Genomic DNA, 25,842 nt, shown 5'->3' with positions numbered 1-25,842 from the left:
TTTGTAAGACATGAAATTGTATGTCACCTATGTGGTTTGGTGTACCCTAGCTGATCCTGGACAAGTATTTAATACACATTTAGCTTAGAAATTTTGGTCAGGAATTTCTGGGTGTGAAGTCACTACCTCCCCAACAAGTCTCAAGGGCCACAAGTTTTGTTGCCATGTGTCACACCCATAAATTTATTCAATTTTCAAACTTAATTGTGAATTACGTCCCGATCCACCCAGGTACATAAGAGACAAATCAATACAGGACCATCGTGTTAAAAAATAAATAAAATAATAAGTCTTAAACATACAGCGCAATAATTAAACTAGGACACGGGGCAACGACTCACAGGTAGTCCTCAAGCATAGTGACTCGCCTTAGTCATCTAAAGGATCCTCATCAGACTCAATACCTACCTTTATGAAAAAGGAGAAATCCTAGGACTAAGTACAAACACCGTACTCAACAAGTCATACCAGATAAGTGTAATAATAATGCAAAGGGAGTACAATGAAAATAGCCTCGCAGGGACAATTTGCATTCACAACATTTATGAAGCATTTAGTTTAGCAAAAGTTAAACCATCATCTAACCAACTTAACACCACTTTAGACCAAGCCCAACCATATATCAATATTGTGCTACATCATAAGTATCAACTTCACCCATCTATACTAGTAAATTATTAACCATGTTTATTTAATCTCGATCGATCACCCATAAAAGTGAGCGTGACCTCTCATCCATGGTATGGGAAGGGGGGATTTCTTCATTTCTAAATACTTGTTAACACAAAATAATCATAAATATTTAATAATACAATATTTATTAAAGTACTGTGTTGAATTTTCAATAGTATCATATAGTAATTTTCATTTCCATTGAACAATATATATATATATATATAGTGATTTAGAAGTTTTTAATTATCAAAATTAAAATAGCACTAACCAATGGTGGCAAGTATTGCCTCAAGTTTTTTTATTTGGCGCCATTAACTTTTGGACCATTCATTTTATTAAAACGTTTAAACATAGTTCCAAAAATTGATGGCGCCTAGCATTAAAAAAATGAAGTGCGGAAGTAGTAAATACTCAATTCGTTTCATAATGTAAAATGTTTGACTTTTCTCTTGCAATGTTTGGCCATTCGTCTTATTCAAAAAATCATGGAAATACTATTTATTTTGCGTGTGACTTTCTTACTATCAAAAGAACTTTAAACATGACTTATCATTTTTTATATTTATACTCAATTTTTTAATAGGACGAATGGTTAAACGTTGCAACTAAAAAAATCTAACATATTACATTATGAAACGGTGGGTAGAACAAGGGGATTAGTAATCAAAATTGCAGCCCGTTGACTTCTGAGAATTAAAGAAAAAGTATATGACAAATAAAATACTGGAGGGAATATTAAACGGAAGAGTGAATGGGTAGAGTGATCTGTTCAACGCAAGCAGCCAAAGGGACCATAAATTAGCTGCACAACCTACATGTCAGAACAAGTTGTTCTTATATTCCAATATACTTAAAGTAAGCATGTCAATGCCCTGTTAACTTGCGATTTACGTAGCAAAATATCATGGGCAACTAGTCCAAAAGTTTCATGCTTATTAATGAAATCCAAGCCCTGATGGGTATTGATCATTGTTTCAGAAAAAAAAAAGATGTCAACATTACGCCTCAGCCAGCATTTGGGGATCTCGCCCCAGTTGCTCTTAAAAAAAAAATTCAGACTGCTGATATGCTCATGTGCAATCCATGGGAAACTCGTAGGAAGAGAGGAACATATCGAGTTCATGCGATGCAGGACAAGAAAAATCTGCCCCTATCAACAACACATAATCCTTACAGCTGGATATTTGATTACTGAATTACCTGCAGATGCAAGCCATTGTTTTCATTTTTCCTATTTTTAGATGTGCCTAATCATATATTGATTAGACTATGGATCACACAGATCCTAGTACACAGATACTTCAAATTAGTACACAGATCCTAGGACAGTGCTCAGTTTATGTGGATCCACAATTCTGGTACTCCTGGTTAAAGAAACACAGAGAGAAAAGAACAAGGGGAAAAAAAAGTACACCTACTTGTAGTGCACTGCACGAAATTGCAAGGGACCAAAATCTAGATGCTATAGTGTGTGCCATAGTCAAGGATGAACATGCCAACTAGTAGCAAGCAGGGAATCTTTGCATTTGCACCTGTTTTCTGATGAAATGCATGTGGAAACTGGAGTGTGTCTCTAGATATACATGAATAGCAGGTGCTATTTTTTGGCCCCGTCGCAAAAGGGAAAAAAGAGCAGAGAAACAACCAAATGAAATGGTAAGGTTATCCTTTTCTGACAAAAATGCATTCCTTGTAAAAGAAAATATAAACTGAAGATGTAAAATATGACCTACTTTAGCAGTTAAAGATAGCAAACTGTAATAGTAAAAGAGGACATGGCCATTTCTAGTAGTAAACTGTAATCAGAATTGAACTGGAACCAAATCTTGGAGACATAACTGGCCTTCATAGATGTTGTGATTCCAATATGCTGCATTTCCCCCAAATCAAATGTTTTTGACATAGGACAGAGTTTACAACAGAAGGGGCTGTTGTTAGTTACAGAAGATGTGCAATGATCCCCTTTTGACAGTGAAGTAATACGAATGGAATTCACAACAAAAGGCCTGAAAATCAATGATGCATTGCACTCGATGTAATTGATTTGTTCCATTTCCCCCAAATCATATATAGTATTTATCCAATGTAATTGCTAGCAACTATGTATGAACAGGCTACTGAATAAACAGAAAAGAATCAGCTAATGCGTCGCCCCGATGGCGATCAATCAAATCAAATTCCAAAGAATTTCAGCTTGAAGTATAATTAAAGAAAGAACCAAGCAAACAAGAACAAAAGATCATTACTCCAGCAGCAGCAGCTTGTTGATCTTGCCATTTTCCTCCCCGTGATCGTCGTCGTCGTCGTCTTCATGATCGTTCCAGTGGTCGAAGAAGGTGGCGAGGAAGGAGGAGCAGTCGTCGGCCCAGCTGCGGCGGTTGGCGGAGGCGCGCCACTGCTGGTCGGCGATCATCTCCGGCGAGAGGCCCCACCGCTGGAGCTCCTCCCGGGTGTGGTGGACGAGGAGGCTGTACTCGCCGGCGGGGCCGAGCTGCATGACGCGGAACTCGCAGTTGTCGAAGTTGCTGAGGCGCTCGAACTGGTCCACCGTCCACTTGAACCACTTCATGAGGAACACCCGCGAGGTGAGGCCATGGGAGACGATCACCAGGTTGGTCTCGCAGCTCGCGTCCTGCTCCAGCCTCCCCATGTCGATGTCCCTCCACAGCGACTCCAAGAAACCTGAAACGCAAGGAGCCATCGATGTCTTCTTTAGCTCGTCGCTTGCGGTGCGAGCAGCAATGGCGAGGTGCGGGCGGGGGGCGTACTGGCGACGCGGTCGAAGACGTCGGCGGCGGACTCGCCCTCGGGGAAGCGGAAGAAGAAGCGGCCGAAGCGGTCGCGGGTCTCCTTGACGGCGCGCATCCGCTCCTCGACCTGGAAGTTGCCGAAGTCCTGCTCCCGGACGCGGCACTCCTCGCGGGCGCCGATGACGCGGTGGCGCGGGAACGCGGCGCCCATCTCCCGCAGCGTGGCGCGCGTCCGCTCGTAGGGGGACACGTAGAAGTACACCTTCCAGTTGGCCCCGCCGCCGCCGCCACCGGCGCCGGAGCAGGAGGAGACGACGTCGAGGATGGCCCTGCCGGCGGCGCGCGCCTGGTCGACGCCGAGAGGGGTGAGCGGGATGCGGTAGTCCGGCGTGGTGGTGTAGGCGGACATGTCGAGGTTCCCCTGGCTCTCGCCGTGGCGCACCAGGATGATCCGCTTCGGGAGCCGCCGCGGCGTCATCTCCTTCTCCTTCTCCGCCACGACACGACACGACACAGAAGGCACTCCTCCTCCGCCGCGGTGGCCGGGGCCGGCGTGCACCACCGCCAAATTTAAAGCAAAGAAAAGGAGGAAGACGCGGTGTTGTAAAGCCGCTGCGATAGGATGCTTTGCGTATCCTAGCTGCATCACCCATGCTTCCGCTTCTTCCTGCATAATGAGTCCACTCCTCGGCAATGTTCCCATCTAAGTTTATTTTTTCGCTTATGCTAATATCCACTTTTATCTTTTTATTTTTACTTATATATTTAAATTTTCAACCTTATTTTTAAATCTTAAATTTGGAGTTGATTCTTGAAGCTTTTTTTCCCAAAGTTTTTTTCCATACTTGGTTTTAGATTGCCAACAATATATGTATATAAATACACCATTCCAAACCATCATCCCATGCTAAAATTTAAATTTTCAGCATTAAATCTGTAGTTGATTTTTAGGTTTTTAAAAAGTAGTTTTTAGATCACTAAAAACACATATATAAAAATATTATTCGTGAATTATTTTTGTTTGTACTTAATATTTTAATAAGTCAAAAGATGAGCACCGAGCCTCATGCTCCTCTGCAACAACAGTCGGTGCATTCTTTTTTCTCTTGACGATCAATGCAGTCCACAGATAACACGGAGCAGACGCTTCCATCACACGGCCAGCAGTATTTTATATGTGATAAGCTCAAGCTGCTTGCTACAGTGATACATATCTTAGGTAAGGTTTCATCATGTCAATCATCGTGGCATTGGCGGCCTTCTGGGGTGATGCATTCCGGCTTCTTCCAGGAAATTTGTTCATGTGGCTGATGCTACCACACCTCCTACCCCCTCTGAACAAAACCCCAGAGCCTATCTGTTGTTTTTTTTTTTGCTTCCGTTTATATTTATAAGTTAAAACTTTAATTTTTAATCTAAGACTTAGAGCTAATTTGGGAGTTTCTATCGAAATTTATTTTCCAGTCTTCACTTTTAGATCGCTAAAAACAATATAAAATTTTATTCATAAATTATTTTTCATTTATAGATAACATGTGATTTTTTTTCCAAACAATCGCAGCCCATTGATAGATGGCATACCTACCTACCTGCTGACATGAATCTGGTGTACTAACATCAATGGCAAACAGTGTGCAGGACTACAGATACGTGTGCTAGGAGGTGTGGAGAGCAGTGCAAGCAAGAGACACAGTGATAAGATGATACTGAATCTAACGATGAACTGTGGTTAGTTTAGCTGAATAGCTGGCATACCATAATGCTGATGTCGTGTGCTCCAACGGGAAAGAAAAGGTTGCAACTTGGCAGTGTGATTTGTGTTAACAAGTAACAGGCACACAAAAGAAAGCTTGCTTTGCCGGAAAGATGGTAACAATTTATGAAGTAAGCAACGTGTGCACTACTAAGAGTATGGTGCCGAACCTATCTAGATTTCTTAGTTTTTCGTATGCACACTTTCTTAACTGTTACACGATATATTTTTATAAAAAAAATTATAGAAAAGTTTCATTAAAATATCATATTATTTTTTTTAATTTTTTATAATTAATAGTTAATTAATCATGTATTAATGGATTACTATATTTTTTACGCAGAAGAACTTACCCCAACACCAACCACAACGAACGTGGCCTATGTAGGATGTAATCAAAACATTGTTTAAGGGGGAGCTATGAGTGATCATGTCTAGCTCAATTGCTCAAAGCTAGTAATAAGGAATAAAGATTGCTTTAATTAAACCCTTGCTTGCTTGGGGCCTTTTTTGACACTGATTTGGTTTTCACACGTAAGCAACCTGATGAAGCATGCCGGAGCAAGCATGTTTCTAGGACGGGTCGCAATAAGAAACCAAACATTTAAATCAAATTTTGTATTTGTAGGCCATAGTTAATTAAATTAATGTGTTTAGAGGACATCACATGCTCCCAAAGGTTCACAAGCTTTTTGAGTCTTGACAACAATGTCTTCTCCCCTAAGGAAGAAGAACACCTCATGTGGTGCTCCAAACCCTCCAATCCAAGGCACCAGATAAGATAATGGAATAGTGGATACAGCTCGGATTGCAGAGAAGTTTCAGCTCACTTTTTATCCCATTTTTCCTAGGCTACTTTAGCCACGTTCGGGGGCGTAAGTTAACTTATGCTCTGGCACGGTAAATACAGTAATAGATTAGTATATGATTAATTAATTATTAATTATTAAAAAATAAAATATATTAATATGATTTTTTAAAACAACTTTTCTATAGAAAATTTTTGTAAACAATACACCGTTTAGTAGTTTAGAAAACGTGCGTGCGGAAAACGAGGAAGGTAAATTAACTATCTGGGGGCTGCCGAACGCGGCCTTTATCTCCCTGGATATAGGGCGATTGTTTGGAAATGACATATTTGCAAACGAAAAAAAAATTGTGAATAAAACTTTTATATACGTATTCTTATCGATCTAAAAGCCAACACCAAAAAATAAACTTATGCTAAAAAAAATCCTAAAATGAACTCCAAATTTAAAGTGAAATATGTTTAATAAAGACTGGATTGTTATTCTTGTTGTAACCTTTCAAACAGCAGATGATCCTGTTTGGTTTCTGATGAAAGCGACTGAAACCAGCATCTGATGTAGTGATGTCTAATTGGATTTTGGGGCAAACTAACTAGCAGTCTACAAGAATGAAAATGAGCAGTGCAGAAGGCATGATAACATGGTTTCTGGGACCTTTGAACAGTGTAGATCAATTTCATCAGACAAAAGCTTGTCTTTCATGTGATTCTAGTGTGAATATTGACTCGCGATCTTCCAATCAAAGTTTATCATGTTCGATGCATCTAGGATTATAAGGTTTGGGAACTTATGGCAGGAAATGGACAACCCATGTCTTCTCGAGTAGTAACACAGAGGCCCTTTTTAGTTCCCAAAAACTTTTCTCAAAAATATCACATCGAATCTTTGGACATCTAAATAAAACATTAAATATATATAAATAGTAAAACTAATTACACAGTTATGGGAGAAATCGTGAGACGAATCTTTTGAGCCTAATTAGTACATAATTAGCCATACGTGCTACAATAACCAACATATGCTAATGACGAATTAAACTTAAAAGATTCGTCTCGCAGTTTTCAGACGGAATCTAAAATTCGTTTTGTAATTAGACTATGTTTAATACTTCAAATATATAACTGTACGCGTCAATATGACCTCTCTTCTAAAATTTTTGAGAACGGATCGCAGCCAGAATCAATGGCTAGCAAAGCAAAGCACGGAACCCACTGGTCACACATGCACCCGCGTTTTTGCGTTTCTGTTTATGTTTATTCATATATTTTTACTTCTATTTATGTTTATACGTAAAAATTAGAATAGAATGCTAAGAATATGTATGTAAAAATAGTATTTAAAATTATTTTTTGTTTACGGGTACGCCGTTTGCTTTTTCTACCCACCCCATGCCATGGAGTTCAACAAAAAATACATTGAGTGTTCTGAGTTCTGACACGCTAAATGCACCTTTATGCTAATGAATCACTTATGAAAATCTTAGTTGTTCTATTGTATTCGGTCCTACTCAGCTAGCGCTTAGGACCAATTTTGTCTTTCGATGTGGCTACGTTTCTTGATGGACACTGGGAATTCCCAAGCTTAACAGAAAAACTGTGGATCACCCATTCAGATTTTAATGGGAATTCGACAAATCTTGAGCAAAATGAACCATTGAGATATGTTAGCCTTGTCCAGAAAAAGGGTGAGAATATCATACGGAGTTGCCCATTGATCAGGGATGCCAATTTTCTCAATGTCGCAATGGTATGTGGTTTGAAGGCCACAATTTCACATAAAACTATATAAAAGAATGTCCTGGTCTTGGTAAAGTTTGGCAACAAAAAGTGAACTAAACAGAGTAGCATACACTTTGGACGAAACCTTACCAATACGTGGAATCAAAACAAAGGCCAAATTTGGAATCAAAAATTTGGCTTTCATGACAGCACACCATAATGCATATTCGACTAACAGAGTGCATAAATCTTTAATGGAATTTCGGTTCTATTTCTCTTTCGGTAGAGAGGGTATGGCACACATCAAGCACTAGCATAACCTTGAATGCAGCCAATGCAATTCATCATAACATTTATAATGACTACTAATAGACAGTTGTAAGTGCATGGGCAACTTGGAATCTTGGATTATGTTGTCAAATTGGCCCCTATAGATAAACATAACAAGTTATGATGGATCATGCAAGCACTTAAGTCTGACTGGTAATGCACTCAAAGGGTATAATGATTGGGATGAGGATCAGAAAGTATGCAATATTTGTTTCTATTGGTGCTGACCACTGACTGATATCAAGTCAAATATGTCTCAACGCCATCGTTGTGCTACTGGAGAAGTATGGCATAACACAACTCAAATAGCAGATTAAAGCTTTCATAAGATGCAGGCTGCTGTATCTGCTAGAAGTTCTTTTTGCCCTGCTTATTTTTGTGTCATAATATGTTGAAACTTTTTTCTGTCGCCCTCACAAGATTTTATTGTCAGCCACTAACATTCACGCACATTCCTACCACAAATGCACAGCCATAGCAGAATAGTATCTGTACTCTATGCATGAAACTGAGTTCAGTCGTTAATCGACTCAGACAGGTACTCCCCCTATCAGTAAGCAACTACTCCAGTCTCCATATGCGTACCACTTATTTGCCCAAGTCTAAAACCATGGTTACTTCATTTTGTTTCACAACTGAATTTCATATATATGTTGTACATAAATATCAAGATCCCATTTGCTCAAAGATATAAATGCCATGTATTAATTTACAAGCATTCTAAGCAGGTCTAAGCATTTATGCACGTAAATAGTCCATCTTTTGATCTAGCATACCCTTAAATTCCATCCTAAGGTTATAAATGAAAGCATGGCAATAATACTTAGATAAGCATACAAGTCTAGGTCTAGCACTCTAGCTACCTTTAACCTCATTCAAATTAGGGGCTGTTTAGTTCCCAAAAATTTTCACCCAAAAACATCATATTAAATCTTTGGACATCTAAATAGAGTATTAAACATAGATAAAAAAAAACTAATTACATAGTTACATGAGAAATCGTGAGACGAATCTTTTGAGCCTAATTAGTACGTGATTAGCCATAAGTGCTACAGTAACACACATGCGTTAATGACGGATTAATTAGGCTCAAAAGATTCGTCTCGCAATTTCTAGGTCAGTCGTGAAATTCGTTTTTTCATTCGTGGCCGAAAACCCCTTCTGACATCCGGTCAAACGTTTGATGTGACGTACAAAAATTTTCATTTCACCAACTAAACACCCCCTTAATCTAGTAAGAAAAATAAACAGTATAGTTGAAAGCGATGGCAGACAAAGATTTATACGAAATAAAATCATGGGACAATCAGAAGAGATCAAAGGCAGTGGGACTCTTGCCTTGAGTGTAGTTCTCTTCAGCTATTTCTTCAGTATGTTCAACTACTTCCACCTCTTCACCTCCTAGGGGCTCCTCCTCTAATATTCCAAATAATATGCAACTATATTCAATACACAAGCAAAAGTACAAGATACTACACTGTGAATGATCTATGCAGTGGTTAATTTTGTTCTCGATTGATTTATATTGAAGCTATCCTTATTTTTTATATATAATGCCAAGTAAAAGATATGGCTCATATAGGTTTAATACTTGTTTTATATTCACATTTAATTTACTAAAATAGTAAAATCTTTTCATATTAAAGTATAATAAAACAACTTAAGAAACAGGAAGGGCATAATTTCCTAGGGTTAACAAAATTAGTTTCATAATTTTCTGAAGATGGATGAATCTCCTATAAATTAAAACAGCAAGAATTCCTTTAAACTATCGTTTGAAAGGTTCTAATTATTAGATTAAAATAGATAAATCTTTGAGTTTGACAAAATTGGTTTAACCTAGTCTGGAATTTAAATGAATTCCCTATGCAATTCCAAAGCTAACCGAATTTATAGTTTTACAGAAATTAGTTTATTCTCCTTTTACTTTCTTTTCTCCCCTCCTCTCTCTTGCAGGTGGGCGCCACCTGTCATAGACATGGAGCAGGGGTGCTGGCTGGGCTGGCGCGGCCGGCGGCGCCGGCGTTGCAGCGGATTTTCAGGCGTGGCGACCAAAAGGAACAAGGTAGAGGGAGGCGCGGCGAGCCTAGATAGACTAAGGGGCACGGATGCGGTGGCCTGATCTAGCCCCGGCGACGCGTTAAGCGCGGCCGGCGGCGGTCGGCTTCGTGTATGCATATGCTCTCTCTACAGCCTAGATCAATGTGGTGCTAAAAGGCTCCGATGAGACTCACCGAAGGTTGCTTGATGGAGATGGCGGACGGAGGCGCTCCGCTCGGCGGCGGCAGGGACAGGGACATGGGCTTCAGTGGATTTGGGCGGAGGAAGCGTTTGGCGTGCGCGGCAGCGCGTCGGCGGCGAGGTGGGCGAGAGGGGTGTGGGCGGAGGCGAGCTGGAGGGGAGAGGCTGACCGGTGGGTCCCACAGGGGCGGCGGGGCCTACTGGTAAGTGTGATGGTTAGAGAGAGTTTAAATTTTTCCAAGTGTTAAAGCTATGCTACTTTGACCTTTTGCAAGCATAGTGTAAGTGACTTACAGGTGGTCCCAAGGGTTGGTGTATTTACTGTACCTAGATTACTGTATGTTCTAAGTCTACTCAAGAAGATTGGGGTCAAATTCTAAATATATTTCTCTAGGGAAGTTTCCAATGATAAGTAAATAATTCTGTTTTCTGCAGATTGTATATCACAGAGGGGGTTTTGTGAAGGCATTTTATGCAGTAAACGGGTAGATTTAGATGCACCATGTTACCAGTAATTATAGGAGGTTTCGGTCTCAATTAAACTTCAAAATTTTATGTGTGAATTGCTTTGGCCAGTATTTTATAAAGAGATCAAACAGGCAAACTGATAATGTTGGATTCTCGGACTTTAACTAGATGAAATAATTGTTAGAGCATTTTTATGATACTAGCAATGGTATTTTATTTAAAATAATCATTAGCATGTTATTAATATTATTTTATAGTTATCATATCTTAATTAGTGCATATATTTGTTACTGACATGTGGGTCTATTCATTGCACAATTTTTTTCTTCTTACAAAAAATAGAATTAGTAGAGGTGGTTAACATGTAGGTCTATAGTCATTGTTTTTCTTTTAAAAATCAAAGAGTTGGCGGGCTGGGTAGCAGATTCACTGGCATTAGCCACCGCCATTGAGAATATTTATAGGAGTAAAGATAATATTATGAGAAAATTCAGTGATTTAGGGCTGAAAACGGAGCGAATGCTGACGGATAATACACGTACCGTATTTGTTTCCATATTTTTAGGCGATAGGGAAACGGATATGAATATCTCGGATACGGAAACAAATATGAATTATCTTGAATACGAATAAGGATCGGATGTAGTCGAACACGAATAAAAAAACAAATATTTCTCGAAACATACAAACCACTCAAACCATTCATAAAGAAAATAGCACTACATATATAGAGCTAACTTAATCGGGATAGTTGTCATTTTAGGCCCATCATAGATTAAACACGTTACATTTAGTTTCATGGGTTTCATGAGTAACATATAAGTGACATAAGTCCACCACATAGCACATAATGAATTCAACAAATACTGATAGTCTAATAGCACAAAAGCAATTTGTAGTAAATTGGTTGATGCCTTGATGGGCCAGACCTGGAATCAAACAGGCTGAACTGATTTTAGGAGTTCGCGGATATCCTCTCATTACAATCTTCGGATATCCGCCAGAATATCCGTATCCGTCGGAAACTATCGTACCGTATTCGTATTTGTATCTAAAGAAAATTATCCGTATTCGAATTATCCGAAAAATATCCGCTCCAAGCTACCTCCGTATCCATTTTTTTCGGAGCGGACGGAAACTATCCGCTCCGTCACTGAGTGATGTTTTACAGGTTCATTAGATTCACTTGAGATTTTTTATGAGATTTTTAGTTGTGCCTATCTTTCTGTTTCAAATTTTTAACTTAGGGTTAATAGGTGCAATGTCCTATTGTGCAATTCCAAATACACAAGAATAATAAAGAAATGAGACGGTGCATAACAGAAGATTGATTTCTCATTCCCAGCAATTGGGTTACAAAAGTTTCAATTACATCCCCAAGCCTGGGTATGTTGCAAAAGGCCACCACAAAAATGAATAAATTCTTAAGTCCAATGGATGAAAAAGATCTACATTGATAAAAACAAACAAAGAGAGACAATCGTATAATTTTATCAATAAATGCTAATAGCAGTGTCAATAATCTTCCCATTTTCTAAAGGTATACTCCATGCACCTTCTTCCTATAGATAGGAAAAATATCTGAAATGTGTCATTTAATTTCTCTCTTACCCCCATTATGTAGTACGTGCATTTTGCTAGTTTTTTGGTAAATCTAACAAGTCTGTGGCATTGTAATAGTACTTCATAACGCTTATTTATGCAAACTTTTTTATTTAAAAACTTAAGCATATAAAAAGTTATTGGTGATCAAAATTCTAAGAATTTGATTAAATCTTGTTGTGAAGGTCGAATATTTATGACCAAGCCTACCATTAGATCTTCATCGAGCCACTTGTCAATATACCCCAGCTACAGTATATGAGTATATATGGTTAGGTTGATACAAGGATCGAAACGAAATTGTTGCCAAGAAGCAAGAGATAGAGATATTTATACATGTTCAGTCCTCAATGTGGACAATACCCCTACTCATGTTTATGTATATTGCCTTAATGGGCACACCAAGTTTAAAATATATGGCAAAAACCCTGATTTAATCTACACACCTATATATTTTGGCAAGATTGGGAAGGTGGTCAACAACTAATTCTTGGAAATCCTTCGGGAGTTGACTAGATGTGACTTTTGTTGTCTTGAGATGCATTCCCCTCATAGAATCACTCGTTTTTATACCATTAGGTGCCCCATTGTTCAAGAAGAACTTGGGAGGCTAACCGGATACAATCAATCAGTCTAGCACACCCTCGAGTTGGGTTAGGTAATTCTTATCTTTCTTAGGGTTAGTTTCCTTACCTACTCAACTGCTTATCCTATATTTGGGGATACCTTTCCTCGCACAATTTTGTATGCAAAATTTTAGCTAATGTATTTTTGTGTCTGTGGAGTATCTCATATTTAATACACTAATACTTAGTACATGTGACCCCTGAAGCAAATTTATCCTTTTGAATTGCCACCATAAATTGGTGGATGGAAATATGGTACACAAAGGAGTCAATGAGAAGAAAATCGATCTCTTATCCAAAGTGCCTCATTGGTTGATTGGCCCACTGAGATGAAAAACTTACTTAAAGGTGTACAATTTGTGTGTATGTATACCATATGTGGGAGTATATATGCATGGTCTCCAATATGTTTTGGAATACATTTTATGTTTTGTAAAATATATGCATGCATATAGGAAAAGTTTGTTTCTTCTCTTAGCTCTTAGTTTATGTTTCATCTATCAACTTCAAAACCATAAAAATAATGTTGTCGGTATGACAAGTAAAAAAGTGATATTTAAGCCTAATACATATAGTTTTTTTGCCTCATCACATACACATCTAATATCTCCAAGTGTGTGTGACCTATCATCCTACTTAACAATCATTGCATTATCGGATCTAAGCACTATCAATTACTTGAGTTCATTTAATTTTGTGTACGTTTGTTCATCTAAAAATCTATAGTTGACTATTATCTTAATAGAATGGGTTTAACAATTCAATATTCTGTTTTCTAGACTTTAAAGTTTTAAACTACATAAAAATTGATATTGTGATCCTATATATAGCAGATCTTCCTATCAGTTGCATCATTCTATTGCAAATGCATATGTTGATGCTTCATATTTTAGAGTAAATCATCATGATTTGTCGTTTCCTTTATAATAGGTATTACATAGCTATTATTTGTCAAGTTAATTTATGTTCATTGTTAGCAAACATATTCAATAAAACCAATACCTTTTGTAGGTGGAAACTTTCATATCTAATTTAGTATTGACATTATTTGGAGTCTATTTGGAACAAACTACTATTAAATACATAGTAATTGTGTAGGCATGATGGTGCAATCACACAACATTATGGATTATTGATTAAATCATATTACTAAATGAAAAGGCAATAAACACTAAAGGACATATTTTTTCAATAAATAAATAAATTTACAGGGGCATGCACTTAAGTGGAAGTTCACATCTTAGTCTCGTCTATATAGTTAATACATATGTAAATACATTAGATATAAAATAAGAATGATTTTATTGCTTGTATTATCAATTAAAAATAGATGACATACTTGCTCTATTTTTTATTTATCAACTCTTTGATGAAAAGGTAAAAAACAAAATCAAGTGATTTCAATTTAAATCAAGATATTGAATTTGGTTTAGTCAATTAATTCAATAAACTAAAAAAAGAAGGTGATAAGATCATTGAAAACATTTGTATATATGTCAATAATAAATATTAGATATCTTATCGTATCATATAAATTTATTACTTGCTTGTTCGGACGAAAATATTAAATTTCTTCTAAAATCTGGATTGACAACAGCTGTGAAAATATGGAACATTATCTTGCCTTTTACTACTCACTATATTTAGTAACATAATAAATAAGGAAAATATTGAATCACCTATTCATGCCATGATGGTAGCAAGTATGAAGACATGGTTGCTTGCACCGTTATGGTGGTGGTTCATGGTGATGAGACCGTCTAGTTGTGTGCTACTGGTGTTAGGTGATAATCTATAAAGTAAGGTTTGATTTTTTTTCTCCGAGGTTTGATAGGAGTGGGTAACTCCACAACTTTTTCAATGTAGTAAGAGTTTATTGTAATGCTTGCATGGGTTTATAGAATATAGGCAATGCCTGCAATAATATATAACTAACAATAAAATGACCGTGAATACATTACATAGTGTTGCATTATTCTTGGATGAACATTTTCCTTTCATCAAATTGTATGCATACATATTTGTACAATCTATTATGTGTAATTTTGTTCTCCCACTAATTTACACAATAATTACTTAATATCCATTAATATCCATGGGTAGTTATGCTGAAATGACAATTCCTTTTTTGGTTACATATTCATACAACAAATTACTTAATGCTCATATATCACTAAAATCATACTCAGAAATATCGTTATCATAAGAAACCATACAACCACTCACCATAACTTGCATTCAACGTAAAAAGAACTAGACATCATGCATTTAACACACATATATATTATATATATTTATATATAACAACACATATGGTTCTTATCTTTCATATTACCTCAAACAATTCTCCACGTAGACTGCCACCAATTCAACCGTCCACGTCAGCCGTCACCTTAGACGCACACAACACACGCGACATTATATTGTTAGTATGTATTTCCTCTATTACAAAATGTAAGTATTTCTGATATTTAAATCTTGTATCAAAATATAAATATTTTGACACTATTTACGATACTACTTATCTCATCGATCGCTTCTCGTTCAAAATTCAATCCATTTTATCCCCACCGACAATCACACTCTATACATTCTTCATTTATTAACGAGCACTATATTATTTTCTTTTTAATCTTAATCTTTTCTGAATAATTTAAAAATATTTATATTTTAAGACGAATGCAACTAGCTGACAATTTTAAGAAAAAAAAGAGAGGAAAAAAACCAGGACGAGAGAAATGGGGCTGGTAAGTGGTAAATCGGCAATGGTAAACTCTCGTCTCTTTCAGGCAGGAGGCATTCAGGCATAGAAGCACAAGGAAGAAGAGAAGAGAGACAGACAGCCGGCGCCTCCTCCCTCCCTCCCCCCATCTCCTCCTCCCTCCACGACTCCGCTTCTCCACTCCCTCTCTGATCACCAGGGGGGCGCCACCCTCGATCCCCGCCGATCCGCACGACCCCCGGTACGCGCCTCGATCCGCCGCCCCGCCCCCCGCTTCTTTCCCCTCGCCCACGCCCGATCGGATCAAGAACGAGCGAGCGAGCGAGTCTCGTCCTGGGATGTGGGGGGCGGATGTTTTCTTTCTCTCTCTCTTTTTCTTTTTTTTTTTGGTTTCTGTTTCTTGTTGATTCGGTGGTGCTTCCCGGTTCTGAGAATATCGTTTACCTGATTTTTTTTCTTCTTTTTCAGGTTCGTGTTTTCTTTTTCTGTTTTTGTGTTCGTGATTCTCACGAAGGAGGAGCCAGGTCTGTCCCAAATTCTCAATCCGTGTGTCGGGGGGAATTTGCGCGGGGGTGTGATTTCTCAAGAATTTGTTTGCTTTTGGTGGAAAGACAGCGGCTTTTTCCTGATGTCTACCATCGCGACGCCGCCGCCGCCGCCGCCGTCGGGGTCGGTGGCGCAGGAGAAGGCGGCCAGCCGGAACAAGCGCAAGTACCGGGCCGAGCCGCCGTCCGCGGAGCTGGGACCCTTCGGGCTGGAGTACCCACTGACGGCGGACTGCGTGGGGTTCGAGTTCATGTCGCCGGAGAAGGCGGCCATAGCGGCGGCGGCCGCCGCCGCCGCCGCCGCGGTCGCCGCCGAGGGTGTCAACCTCGACCTCATCCCGGGCTCGTGTGATTGCAAGGACATCCACCCGACGGCGGAGTTGTTGGAGTGCCAGAGATATGTGAATTGGAATGACCCGAATGAGGCGCTGCTTGAGGAGATCCTTCTCAAGGGCCTGGACGCCACCTTCGACAATGCCGTGAGCCTGATCATCGCAATGGGGTACTCCGAGCCCACCGCGCGTGCCGCCGTCCTGCGGGCGGCCACGCAGTACAATTGGAGGGAGAGCCTTGCTGGGTTCGGCGAGGCGGCGGTCGAGGTGCTCAAGACTGAGGGGGACATGCTGAGTGAGGGCGCCTCCGAAGAAGACACGAGGAAGATTGAGCAGGCCGTGCTCGGGGGCATGATCGCGTTGGTCAATCAGGCTCAACCATTCTACACCACTGGTGATGTGATGTTTTGCTTGCTTATGTCGGATATGAATGTGGCCAATGCCTGTGCCATGGACTACAACCCAGCTTCCCTCCCAGCAGTGGATACTCAAGTGATTGCCCAGCCAGTTGTGGGAAACTATGAGCCTAATCCGAGTTCGGATTTATCGGTATCTATTACTAACCCACAGACTGGTGTTACTTTCCGCGGAAAGCTTACCCCGGTGCCACCCAGTTCTTATAATACTGTGAAGGCTGATTCATCTGCAACACCAGAAAACCTGAATGTTCCGAGCAGTAAACCTTCTGTCTCAGGTAAGGTGCTGAGTGAAATCCCAAATCCTAAGGCAAAAGAAAACTCGGTTCCTGTGCCTGATCATTCAGAAGATCAACCATTTGTTGCTGCCGCGACGCAACCTGTGAAAGATGATAAGCCATTCCCTAGTAAGAGGGGGAGCTCTAAGAGGGATTCCTTGCACCGGCAGAAGTTGATGGGTTTTGATAAGAGTTCCCGGGCATTGGGTTCTAAAGGATCTCTTAGGTCAGGCAAGCACAGCTCTTCAGGTAGTGCAGTGCTGGACAGGAAATGCAGGTCACTTACAGATTCTACCACTAGCAGCTTGAAGGGGTCATCAAAAGTTGGCAAAGGTCTTTCTGTGAGTATGAAGGGATCAGAAGTACCACCTGACCTTTCTTTTACTGGTGCTACCCTGCCCTCTGTTCCATCATTTGATGCCAAGCTGGCTAGTAACTCAAATCCATTACCAGCTGCTAGCACAGATCTGTCATTGTCGTTGCCGTTGCCATCCTCAAATGACAGTTCTACTCCATCTTTGAATCATGATGCCAATACAGAGGGTATGGATCCTAGCAGCAAAATTAACTTGTCATACGATGAGGATCAGAAGGTTTGGATCCCTCAAGATAAAAAGGATGAAATGGTCTTGATTCTTGTCCAGCGACAGAAAGAGTTACAAGCGCATATGAGGGACTGGACAGACTGGGCTCAGCAGAAGGTGATGCAAGTCACTCGTCGACTAGCCAAGGAGAAGGAAGAACTCCATTCACTTAGGAAAGAGAAGGAAGAGGCAGACCGTCTCCAAGAAGAGAGGCATAATCTGGAAGAGAGCACTCGGAAGAAGCTTTTAGAGATGGAGTCTGCGATTTCTAGAGCGAACACCCAGCTTGAAAAGTCAGAATCTTCTGCTCGTAGACGTGAAGCTGAGAATGCACAACTTAGGATACAGATGGAAGCTGCAAAGCGGCATGCACTAGAGTCTGCAACAAATATTTTGGAGCTTTCAAAGAAGGATGAGAACAGTCTTAAAAGGTCTCAGCATTGGGAATCCGAAAGAGCCCTACTACAAGAGGATCTTGCCACTCAAAAGAGCAAGCTCTCTCAGGTTCACCAGCGACTGCAGCATGCTAAAGAGCAGAAGGATCAAATCCAGGTATTTACTGGTTTGGCATTTATGTTTACAGTTTACCTCTTTACAATCTTTTAAAGGGGGGCTTACACTGTTGAATCCTATCAGTTATATATTATCAATCTTTAATCATGTGATTTCTGTAAGAATTGAAATATCTGAACATTCTTAGCAAGAAATTATGTCACCACCAGCATAGTTAACTTCAATCGTGTATAGATGAACAGTTAGCTTAACTCTTACTCTTTAGATGGGTATGTCTTTGAATGAATCTGCTGTAAATTGACGCTGAGAAAAAGCTTGTAAATATATGGAAGGCATCTTACTGTCTGTTTTATGATGTTTTCCATTATGTATTTTATTATTTCATTTATGCAGTTTGTTCTTTAATAGATGATGTTGTTCTCTTGGTATGCTTAGAAATATGTATATGCCATGGTTGTATTTTTTTTGTTTTGATGTTTTTTTTTAAAAAAAATGTTTTTGGTCCTCACTCCTAAGGGGGTTGGGGACGCCCAAAAGCTAGAATAAATTGGTAGGTAAACTACCTCTGCAAATAATAACTGCCCTAAGCATGTTTAGTATTTTATAGATAGATTGCAATGTTTTACACACAATTTTTTTAGGAAGTAGCTGTGAGCTTTACATGATATTGCATTTTATTCTTTCACTCAAGTGCTAGCTAGCCATTTGTCAAATGTTGGTACTGTTAAAGAAAGATGTCATGTGATGGCATTTTTATAATGGTATTGAGTAATTTCCAAAATCCAAATGTCAAAAACGATGCCATTTATTCACTGCATGTCTGCAGTTTGCAATGACGACCTTCCTTATATTCACCGTCTTTCAGATGCTAGGTACATATTACTGCTTAAGGAGGAAACATGAAATACCTTTTTCTTTCTGGACAAATGAGTTATTGCAGTTATCAAGAGTAGAAAATGTCTTGAGTGCATGAAAATGGAACTTGATTGCTTGCGAATCGACCTCTCGTTAGCTTCATGGTTTTCAGTAGTCATGAATTCATATCGAGTTGATTGCACATACCATGGTGTACCTGAAGTAGAAGCTCAACAACGGTTAATCTTGTGGGTAATGTCGTACTAGTTATTTGATGTTCTAGGACTGTATTCTGTAAATATTGTAATGTTGCTTTTTAATTCCTCCCTCCTACTGCTGTTGTAGCTGTGCAATATCATTTATCCCTTCATTTTGCAGTCTTCACTAAAGCTGTATATATCTTTGGTCTTTCTCTGATTTAAATACTTCCAGGCAAGATGGAGGCAAGAGGAGTCTGGAAAGATTGAGGCAGTTGCCCGTGTAAGCTTAGAGAAGAAAGAGAGAGATCAGATTGAGACATCGTTGAGGTCAGAAGAGAATTTTCTGCATCTTAAAGCGGAGAACGACACGCAAAGATACAAGAGCGAGATCCGAGCCCTTGAGCAGCAGATTTCGCAGCTGAAGGTGTCCCTGGACTCGTCGAAGGTCGGTGCTCCCAAGTGGGTATCAGACAATAAAACTACCACCGCGTTGCGTCTTTCTGAAGGGAGAAAGAAGGGCAATGCTCAAATTTTGGCCAATATAGCAGCAGCAGCAGTACCCCAAGAACTCGATTTTGACGACATACAGCGTGACCGGGAGTGCGTCATGTGCTTGAGTGAGGAGATGTCCGTCGTCTTCCTCCCTTGCGCGCACCAGGTGGTCTGCGCGAAATGCAATGACCTCCATGACAAGCAAGGGATGAAGGAGTGCCCTTCGTGCCGGACCCCCATCCAGCGCAGGGTATGCGCCCGGCTCGCCGGTTTCTAGATTTCATACATACACCATTTTGTTTTGTTTTGTTTTGTCTCTTTTTCTGATTGATTGCTCAGCTTGGATCGATGGAAGATTGGATGGAATAATGAGTGGTGGTGAGAGTGGTTAAACTTTAACAATAATACATGGTTGAATGGCACATCAATCAAACCCTGCAGAGATAATGGATAAATGGATATGGGTTTTGGTTTTTATGGATGTACAGCGGCATGTTTTACTCTAATTTGTTTTTGGCTGAGTACACTCCTTTTTATGAGGTAATCAGTTCTTGTCAGGTAAGAGCATCACAATGTGTTCCATTTTATCCATTTCTTGTTCCTGAAATCCTTACTGAACTGAGCTTCAGTTCGTGGGTATTTGGCTTTTGTCAATTGCTACAGTTTGGGTGAAGCCACAAAAGGTAATCGCTATGCTTACCGAGAACACTTTGTCATGTCAGAAGCTTGGTATCCATTTAGTTCCCATGAGTTTTTTTTTTTCTGGTCCTTCAACTTGCAGATTTCTGTAAGGGCCTCTTTTTTTGGAACGTAGAAATTTTATATGATTTTCATATGAAATTGTTTAATTCCTACGAAAATCCTTTGAAATATACGCAGTTTCAAAGACCCCCCCCCAATAGATGGATTATGTCTGATTTATCCAGCAAATGAAGTGTTTATGCAAAATTAATGATACAAAACAACTGTGGATTGCAATTGTGTCATGGATTACTTTGTGTGTGGGGAAGGTGAATTGCATTGTTTGTTGTTGCATCGAAAGAGTTTTGAGACAGCAATGCTGGCTTGGGAAAGTACGAGTCGACTCAGCACAGATCTTGGTCCACGGAGAGGATGGAGCCTCACCATTACGTGCACGCGGTGTACGGTGCACCGATGGACTCACTGTCTCACCCCAGTGGGCCCCACATGTCGGCGAGACGGCGCACGAGTCCGAAAGGGGAAGAGAGAGAGAGAGAGAGAGAGGGAGAGAGAGACGCGGCTGCAGTGTTCGACGGCGGCCATGGCGGCGGCGGCGGCGGAGAGCGTGGTGGTGGTGCACAACGTGGCGAAGCGGCACAACGTTGGGACGCTGGCGCGGAGCGCGACGGCGTTCGGGGTGGCGGAGGTGGTGGTCGTCGGCCGCCGCGACGTCAGCGCCTTCGGCAGCCACGGCGCCACCTCCCACCTCCGCTTCCGCCACTTCGCCTCCCTCCCCCTCGCCCGCGCCTACCTCAAGGCAAAGCACCTCCCTCCCTCCCTCCCTCCCGCCTCCTTAAACCCTAGCCCCCCCCCCCTCCCCCCATCTGCTTCCTTGCTGCCTCGATACTCATCCGCCCGCCGGTTTTTGTGTTTGCGTGTGCAGGACGAGAGGGGGTGTGACATCTGCGGCGTGGAGATCACCCACGACGCGCTGCCGGTGACGGCGCATCCATTCCGCCGGAGCACCGCCTTCCTCTTTGGCAATGAGGTGGGGTTGGATTCCCCATGATTCCTCGTTAGTTTTGAGTATTTCGGCATGGATGACAGCTTCGCTCGCATGCTTGCTATGTTTGTTTAGCTTCAGCGAACTGCAATTTTGGAGAAGGAAACTAAATGGGCTTATTATAAATGGCTGATCTGCATCACATGATTTCTGTTGGCACTTGTGTCTGTTTCAGAATTCTATGGATATCATGAACATGTTAAGAAAAAGGTGTTATTTGAATTCTTGATGACTCTTTCTTCATTTTGCACATCCATATTATGTTGCAATTTAGCTTCCTATGGTCCCTTTGAATCCTGATGGGTATCAGCTCCAATGCGTTTTATGGCTGTCATAATGCTTACTAAAACTACTATAATCGCCTGACGAGGAAAGCCGCCTATTAGATGTAGATCCTTTTAATAACAAAGCATAACGAGCAATTTTTATTCTAATTTCCAACCTTGTATTGCATTTAGTAGGGTACAGGACTCTCGGAAAAGGAGTGTGCGATCTGTGACTTTTTTGTCTACATTCCTCAGTACGGTGGTGGGACTGCATCATTGAATGTTACAGTTGCAGCGTCGATTGTTCTCCATCACTTTGGAGGTAATGTTTTCAATTGATGCAATATATATCAAGTTATTAGCTGAACAAGATACCAAAGATTGTAAAGTATCAAATACACACATTTGTAAAGTATTAAATACGCACATTGATTTTCCTTTGCTGCCTTTTAATTTGACTTTTTTATAGAACTTTAGTCTATCATGTTTCCATGTTCCTTTCTCAAACATCGTTCTCCCTCTGCCAAACATGTTCTTGGAATATAATTGCGATACAGTAACAGAAAGGCACGTTATGTATGTCTAGTTCAAATCTTCTTTATAGGAATATATTTGGTGCTTAGATCAAATTTGGCCTACATGTTTGCATCTAAGTCATGGTCTATAAAGATGTTCCCCTTGTATCATATTTTTTTATATACCAGAACATTTCAGTGACACTTCGTCCTTTTGATTTTAAGTCAAAGAATTTGAGAAAATAGATCCTTTCTTGATATATTCATTTTTTGTCTTTAACATACAGTTAGACTTGCTTCCTGTGTCAATTATTTGAACTTGAGTTGTTAATTTAAAAGAGAGAGTAAATTGCACATTGAACTACCTCTTTTTACAATGTTGTGGTTTGGACTAGGATTAAGCCTATGGTTTCACTTTGGACTAGATATGTTTACAGCATGTTTCCCTTAGATCCTGTTCTTCTTCTCCAACTCTCCTCTCCAAGAACCATGTCTGCCATGGCAAAACCAATCAGCTTGACATGACCAGGGAATATCAAGGCGCAAGCTCCATTGCCAATTTCCCATCCACATGTTGTGCTCTGCTTGCTAGCTCTTCGTCGACAGAAAAATTAAAGTGGAAGGTCTATGCATGCTGCTCGCTCTAGCATGGTGTCTAATACTGCTTGCACATAGAGCCTCTAGCCCTCTGCTGCCATCGAGCTTGACATACGTATGCGTCTAGAGGTGGGCGTTCGGTTTTTTCAGTTCTCTAGAGGATTGGTTCCTCAAAACTGGCAACCAAAGGATTGTGTTAGCAAAATTAAAACTGAAAAGTCGGTTTGGTTTTTTCTGGTGCAGTTTTTACTGGAGATTATGCGTGGCCCTCAATCTCTAGTGCCCAGACGCTGCTTGTGAACTCCCTCATCTGTACAATGTTGCTCCATGGGCCCTAGTCACAGAAGGTTACCTGTTGGGCTGGCTGGGCCATGTTGGGCCCTGCTATCTGTGTGAGTTGCTCCTTGCCATGCACGGAGACGGACGGAAGGGGCAGCGATCGCAGTAGGGGATCGGTTTTCTCAGTTGGTTCAGCTCACATCGTGCAAAAACTGAATATAAAACCAAAAACTGATGCACAAGAAAATAGAAACCGAGCAACATGAAGAAAACCGGAAAAACCACTAGTTTGGCTCAGTTCTGTGTTGATTTGTTCGGGCTTTGGTTTCCGGTTTCTTTTTGTCCACCCCTATATGTGTCTGTTCAGCCTGTTGGCCATGAGAGGAGCAAAGCTGGACAACGAGCTCGCCAGCACCTTGGGGACACCATCCGCCATGGGAATAGTTGAGTCCAGTTGGTGTTGGTAGCACCATTTCTGATGTTTTCTAGCTTGACCTCTTCTGGTACTAGTCCCATGATCAAGCTTGAGCACCGTCTACATGTCAGGATCACGGAAGATTGACGAGATAGAAGGTCTTTGGTCACTGATTTATTGGCCTACTAGTCCAATATGCAAAGTTTGATAACAGAACCCAGTCTAAAGTGAAAAGGCTTGCTATTGCATGGTCCAATATGCAACTTTGGTAATAAAAACTAGTCCAAATGCAGTTTACTGATAAAAGACCATCTGATATGTAGCTTTGCCTTTGCAATTTATCATTACGTAGAAGTTCATGGTTTGTAATAGATCCTTCTGCCCTAGAAGTGAGCTCAGTACACTCTGTTGTGATGCTCAATATTTGGAATTTCTTTGTAGTACTGACACTCAAAAGTAAAATAACATTCTGTGCAATAAAACTTTTCTGGGTTTCTCTACTATTTGTTTTATATTGCCAGCCGGGGCCAATACTCTCAAAATTTAAGCAAGCTGAGGCTTTGAATAGTCAGGATATTGCAAGATAACAGCTGGCAGAAATATTTGACTTATACTTTTGTTGAAAAGTTTACCGGTTTGAACTTTATTACAATTTTCTAGTCAATATATTTGTGTGGAGTGCTTGCGCTCAGTTTTTTGCATTGGTCAATTGCATTTCATTGTCATGGCTGATTTTTCTAATGACTTCCTACAGTCTGGGCTGGCTTTCCAGAACGAGGGCGAGAAGGCAATAAATTCGTTGTAGCTGACAAACCAAAGGGCCAATCTAGGGGGCTCTACTGTAACGACTCAATTGAAGAAGTGATTGAAGAACGGAAGATGCGAAGAGAAAATGCCTGTGACATATTTGAGGAAAATGGAAGTAGTGAGCATCAAGAATCAAATGTTTTAAGCATGATGCTTTCAGACTAGAGTATCCCCTCCTCTCAATTTGCTAATCCAATCCCTGCATTGGTTGAGGGCGAAAATGCTTCGATGAGATTTGCAATACCAGAAAACCACACGCAGCGCAATATCTGGCTCTGGTTTATCTTTGCCAAGGGACGCAGACATATATTGAGTATATTTCAGAGAACCCATGGTTTTTTTTTGTTACAGTTGCAGTTTTATGGCTTCGCAAGGAACGCAAGTGCTGCATCCCTTCTAACAGAAATCTTGTGGAATCAGGGGCAATGTTTAAGAGAATACCTTCAAACCAGGGTCCAGGGGTAAACAAGTTATATTTTGCTGTGAAATATTTCTGTCCCATCCATTTTATGTTCTAAACAGCTTGTGACGTCTTAACTTTCTCGCTCCCATTGTGATGAACTCATGAAATGTCATGTTTTTTCTTACCGACCCTGGGAACGTTTGTTATCCTTTACCTAAAATGAACGTTTGTTATCCTGTACCTAACGTTTGTTATCCATATCATCCCACAAGGCTGCAAGACCAGCCATTATACTGTTCTACTGCTACCCCTCTATTTATGCTTAGGGCTCTTCGGATTACAGGAATTTTAAAATAGTTCGATTCTTTTAAAATTTCTGTAAAATTCCTTCAAACCGAAGAGACCCTTATCGTTTTTGACACAGACAGTCTCCAAATAATAGCTTTGACAATTATTTTCATTTACCATATACATGTATATATATATGTATATAAAGATTAATATATACACAATATTCAGTCTTTTAATATAAATATTTTAAAGTTATTTATAGTTGAAATTATAAAAGTTTCATCTTAACCTTTGTTAAGATGACATATTATAAAACCGGATGGAGTGCACGGTTAGTGGACCACGAGTGGATGGAGACAGATTAAATGCTCGAGTATTGTCAAAGTTGCGTTCTCAGCAGTTTACGACCATTATTTGAGTACACAAATAGACGAATTGAATTTTAGAGAGCTGATGCTCCGTTGATTCCATAATATTTATATTTAATAAAAGAGACAATTGTATAACTAGCCCTATTTTAGAGTCTAATTGTGAATTTAGCCCTGTTTTTTTCACTTTATAGATTTGGCATCGATTTTTAAAATTGAAGCTTCCGTTTGGCCCTGCTGTTAATTTA

General features: G+C 40.1%; 3 protein-coding genes across 3 annotated transcripts; 2 read left to right on the top strand and 1 right to left on the bottom strand.

The window, feature by feature from the left end:
• Positions 1-2,521: 2,521 nt before the first annotated feature.
• Positions 2,522-4,078, bottom strand: LOC102711346 (phosphoglycerate mutase-like protein AT74H). Its single transcript, XM_006653963.2, has 2 exons — positions 3,444-4,078; positions 2,522-3,357 (listed from the first exon to the last, which is right to left on the bottom strand). The coding sequence occupies exons 1-2, from the start codon at positions 4,069-4,071 to the stop codon at positions 2,918-2,920; spliced, it is 1,068 nt and encodes a 355-aa protein (XP_006654026.2). The 5' UTR covers positions 4,072-4,078; the 3' UTR covers positions 2,522-2,917.
• Positions 4,079-15,810: 11,732 nt separating this feature from the next.
• Positions 15,811-20,390, top strand: LOC107304277 (putative E3 ubiquitin-protein ligase RF298). The gene is made up of 4 exons (XM_040524057.1): positions 15,811-15,935; positions 16,163-16,218; positions 16,306-18,401; positions 19,650-20,390. Exons 3-4 carry the CDS (start codon positions 16,323-16,325, stop codon positions 20,184-20,186), a joined length of 2,616 nt encoding a protein of 871 aa, XP_040379991.1. The 5' UTR covers positions 15,811-15,935; positions 16,163-16,218; positions 16,306-16,322; the 3' UTR covers positions 20,187-20,390.
• Positions 20,391-20,950: 560 nt separating this feature from the next.
• On the top strand, positions 20,951-25,119 carry LOC102709929 (uncharacterized tRNA/rRNA methyltransferase YsgA). Its single transcript, XM_040524148.1, has 4 exons — positions 20,951-21,407; positions 21,534-21,638; positions 22,115-22,241; positions 24,480-25,119. Exons 1-4 carry the CDS (start codon positions 20,967-20,969, stop codon positions 24,695-24,697), a joined length of 891 nt encoding a protein of 296 aa, XP_040380082.1. The 5' UTR covers positions 20,951-20,966; the 3' UTR covers positions 24,698-25,119.
• The last annotated feature ends 723 nt before the right edge of the window (positions 25,120-25,842 follow it).

Source organism: Oryza brachyantha, chromosome 5 (assembly GCF_000231095.2).
Source record: "Oryza brachyantha chromosome 5, ObraRS2, whole genome shotgun sequence".
Classification (NCBI taxonomy): Eukaryota; Viridiplantae; Streptophyta; class Magnoliopsida; order Poales; family Poaceae; genus Oryza; species Oryza brachyantha.
This window is presented reverse-complemented; position numbering and strand designations above follow the sequence as displayed.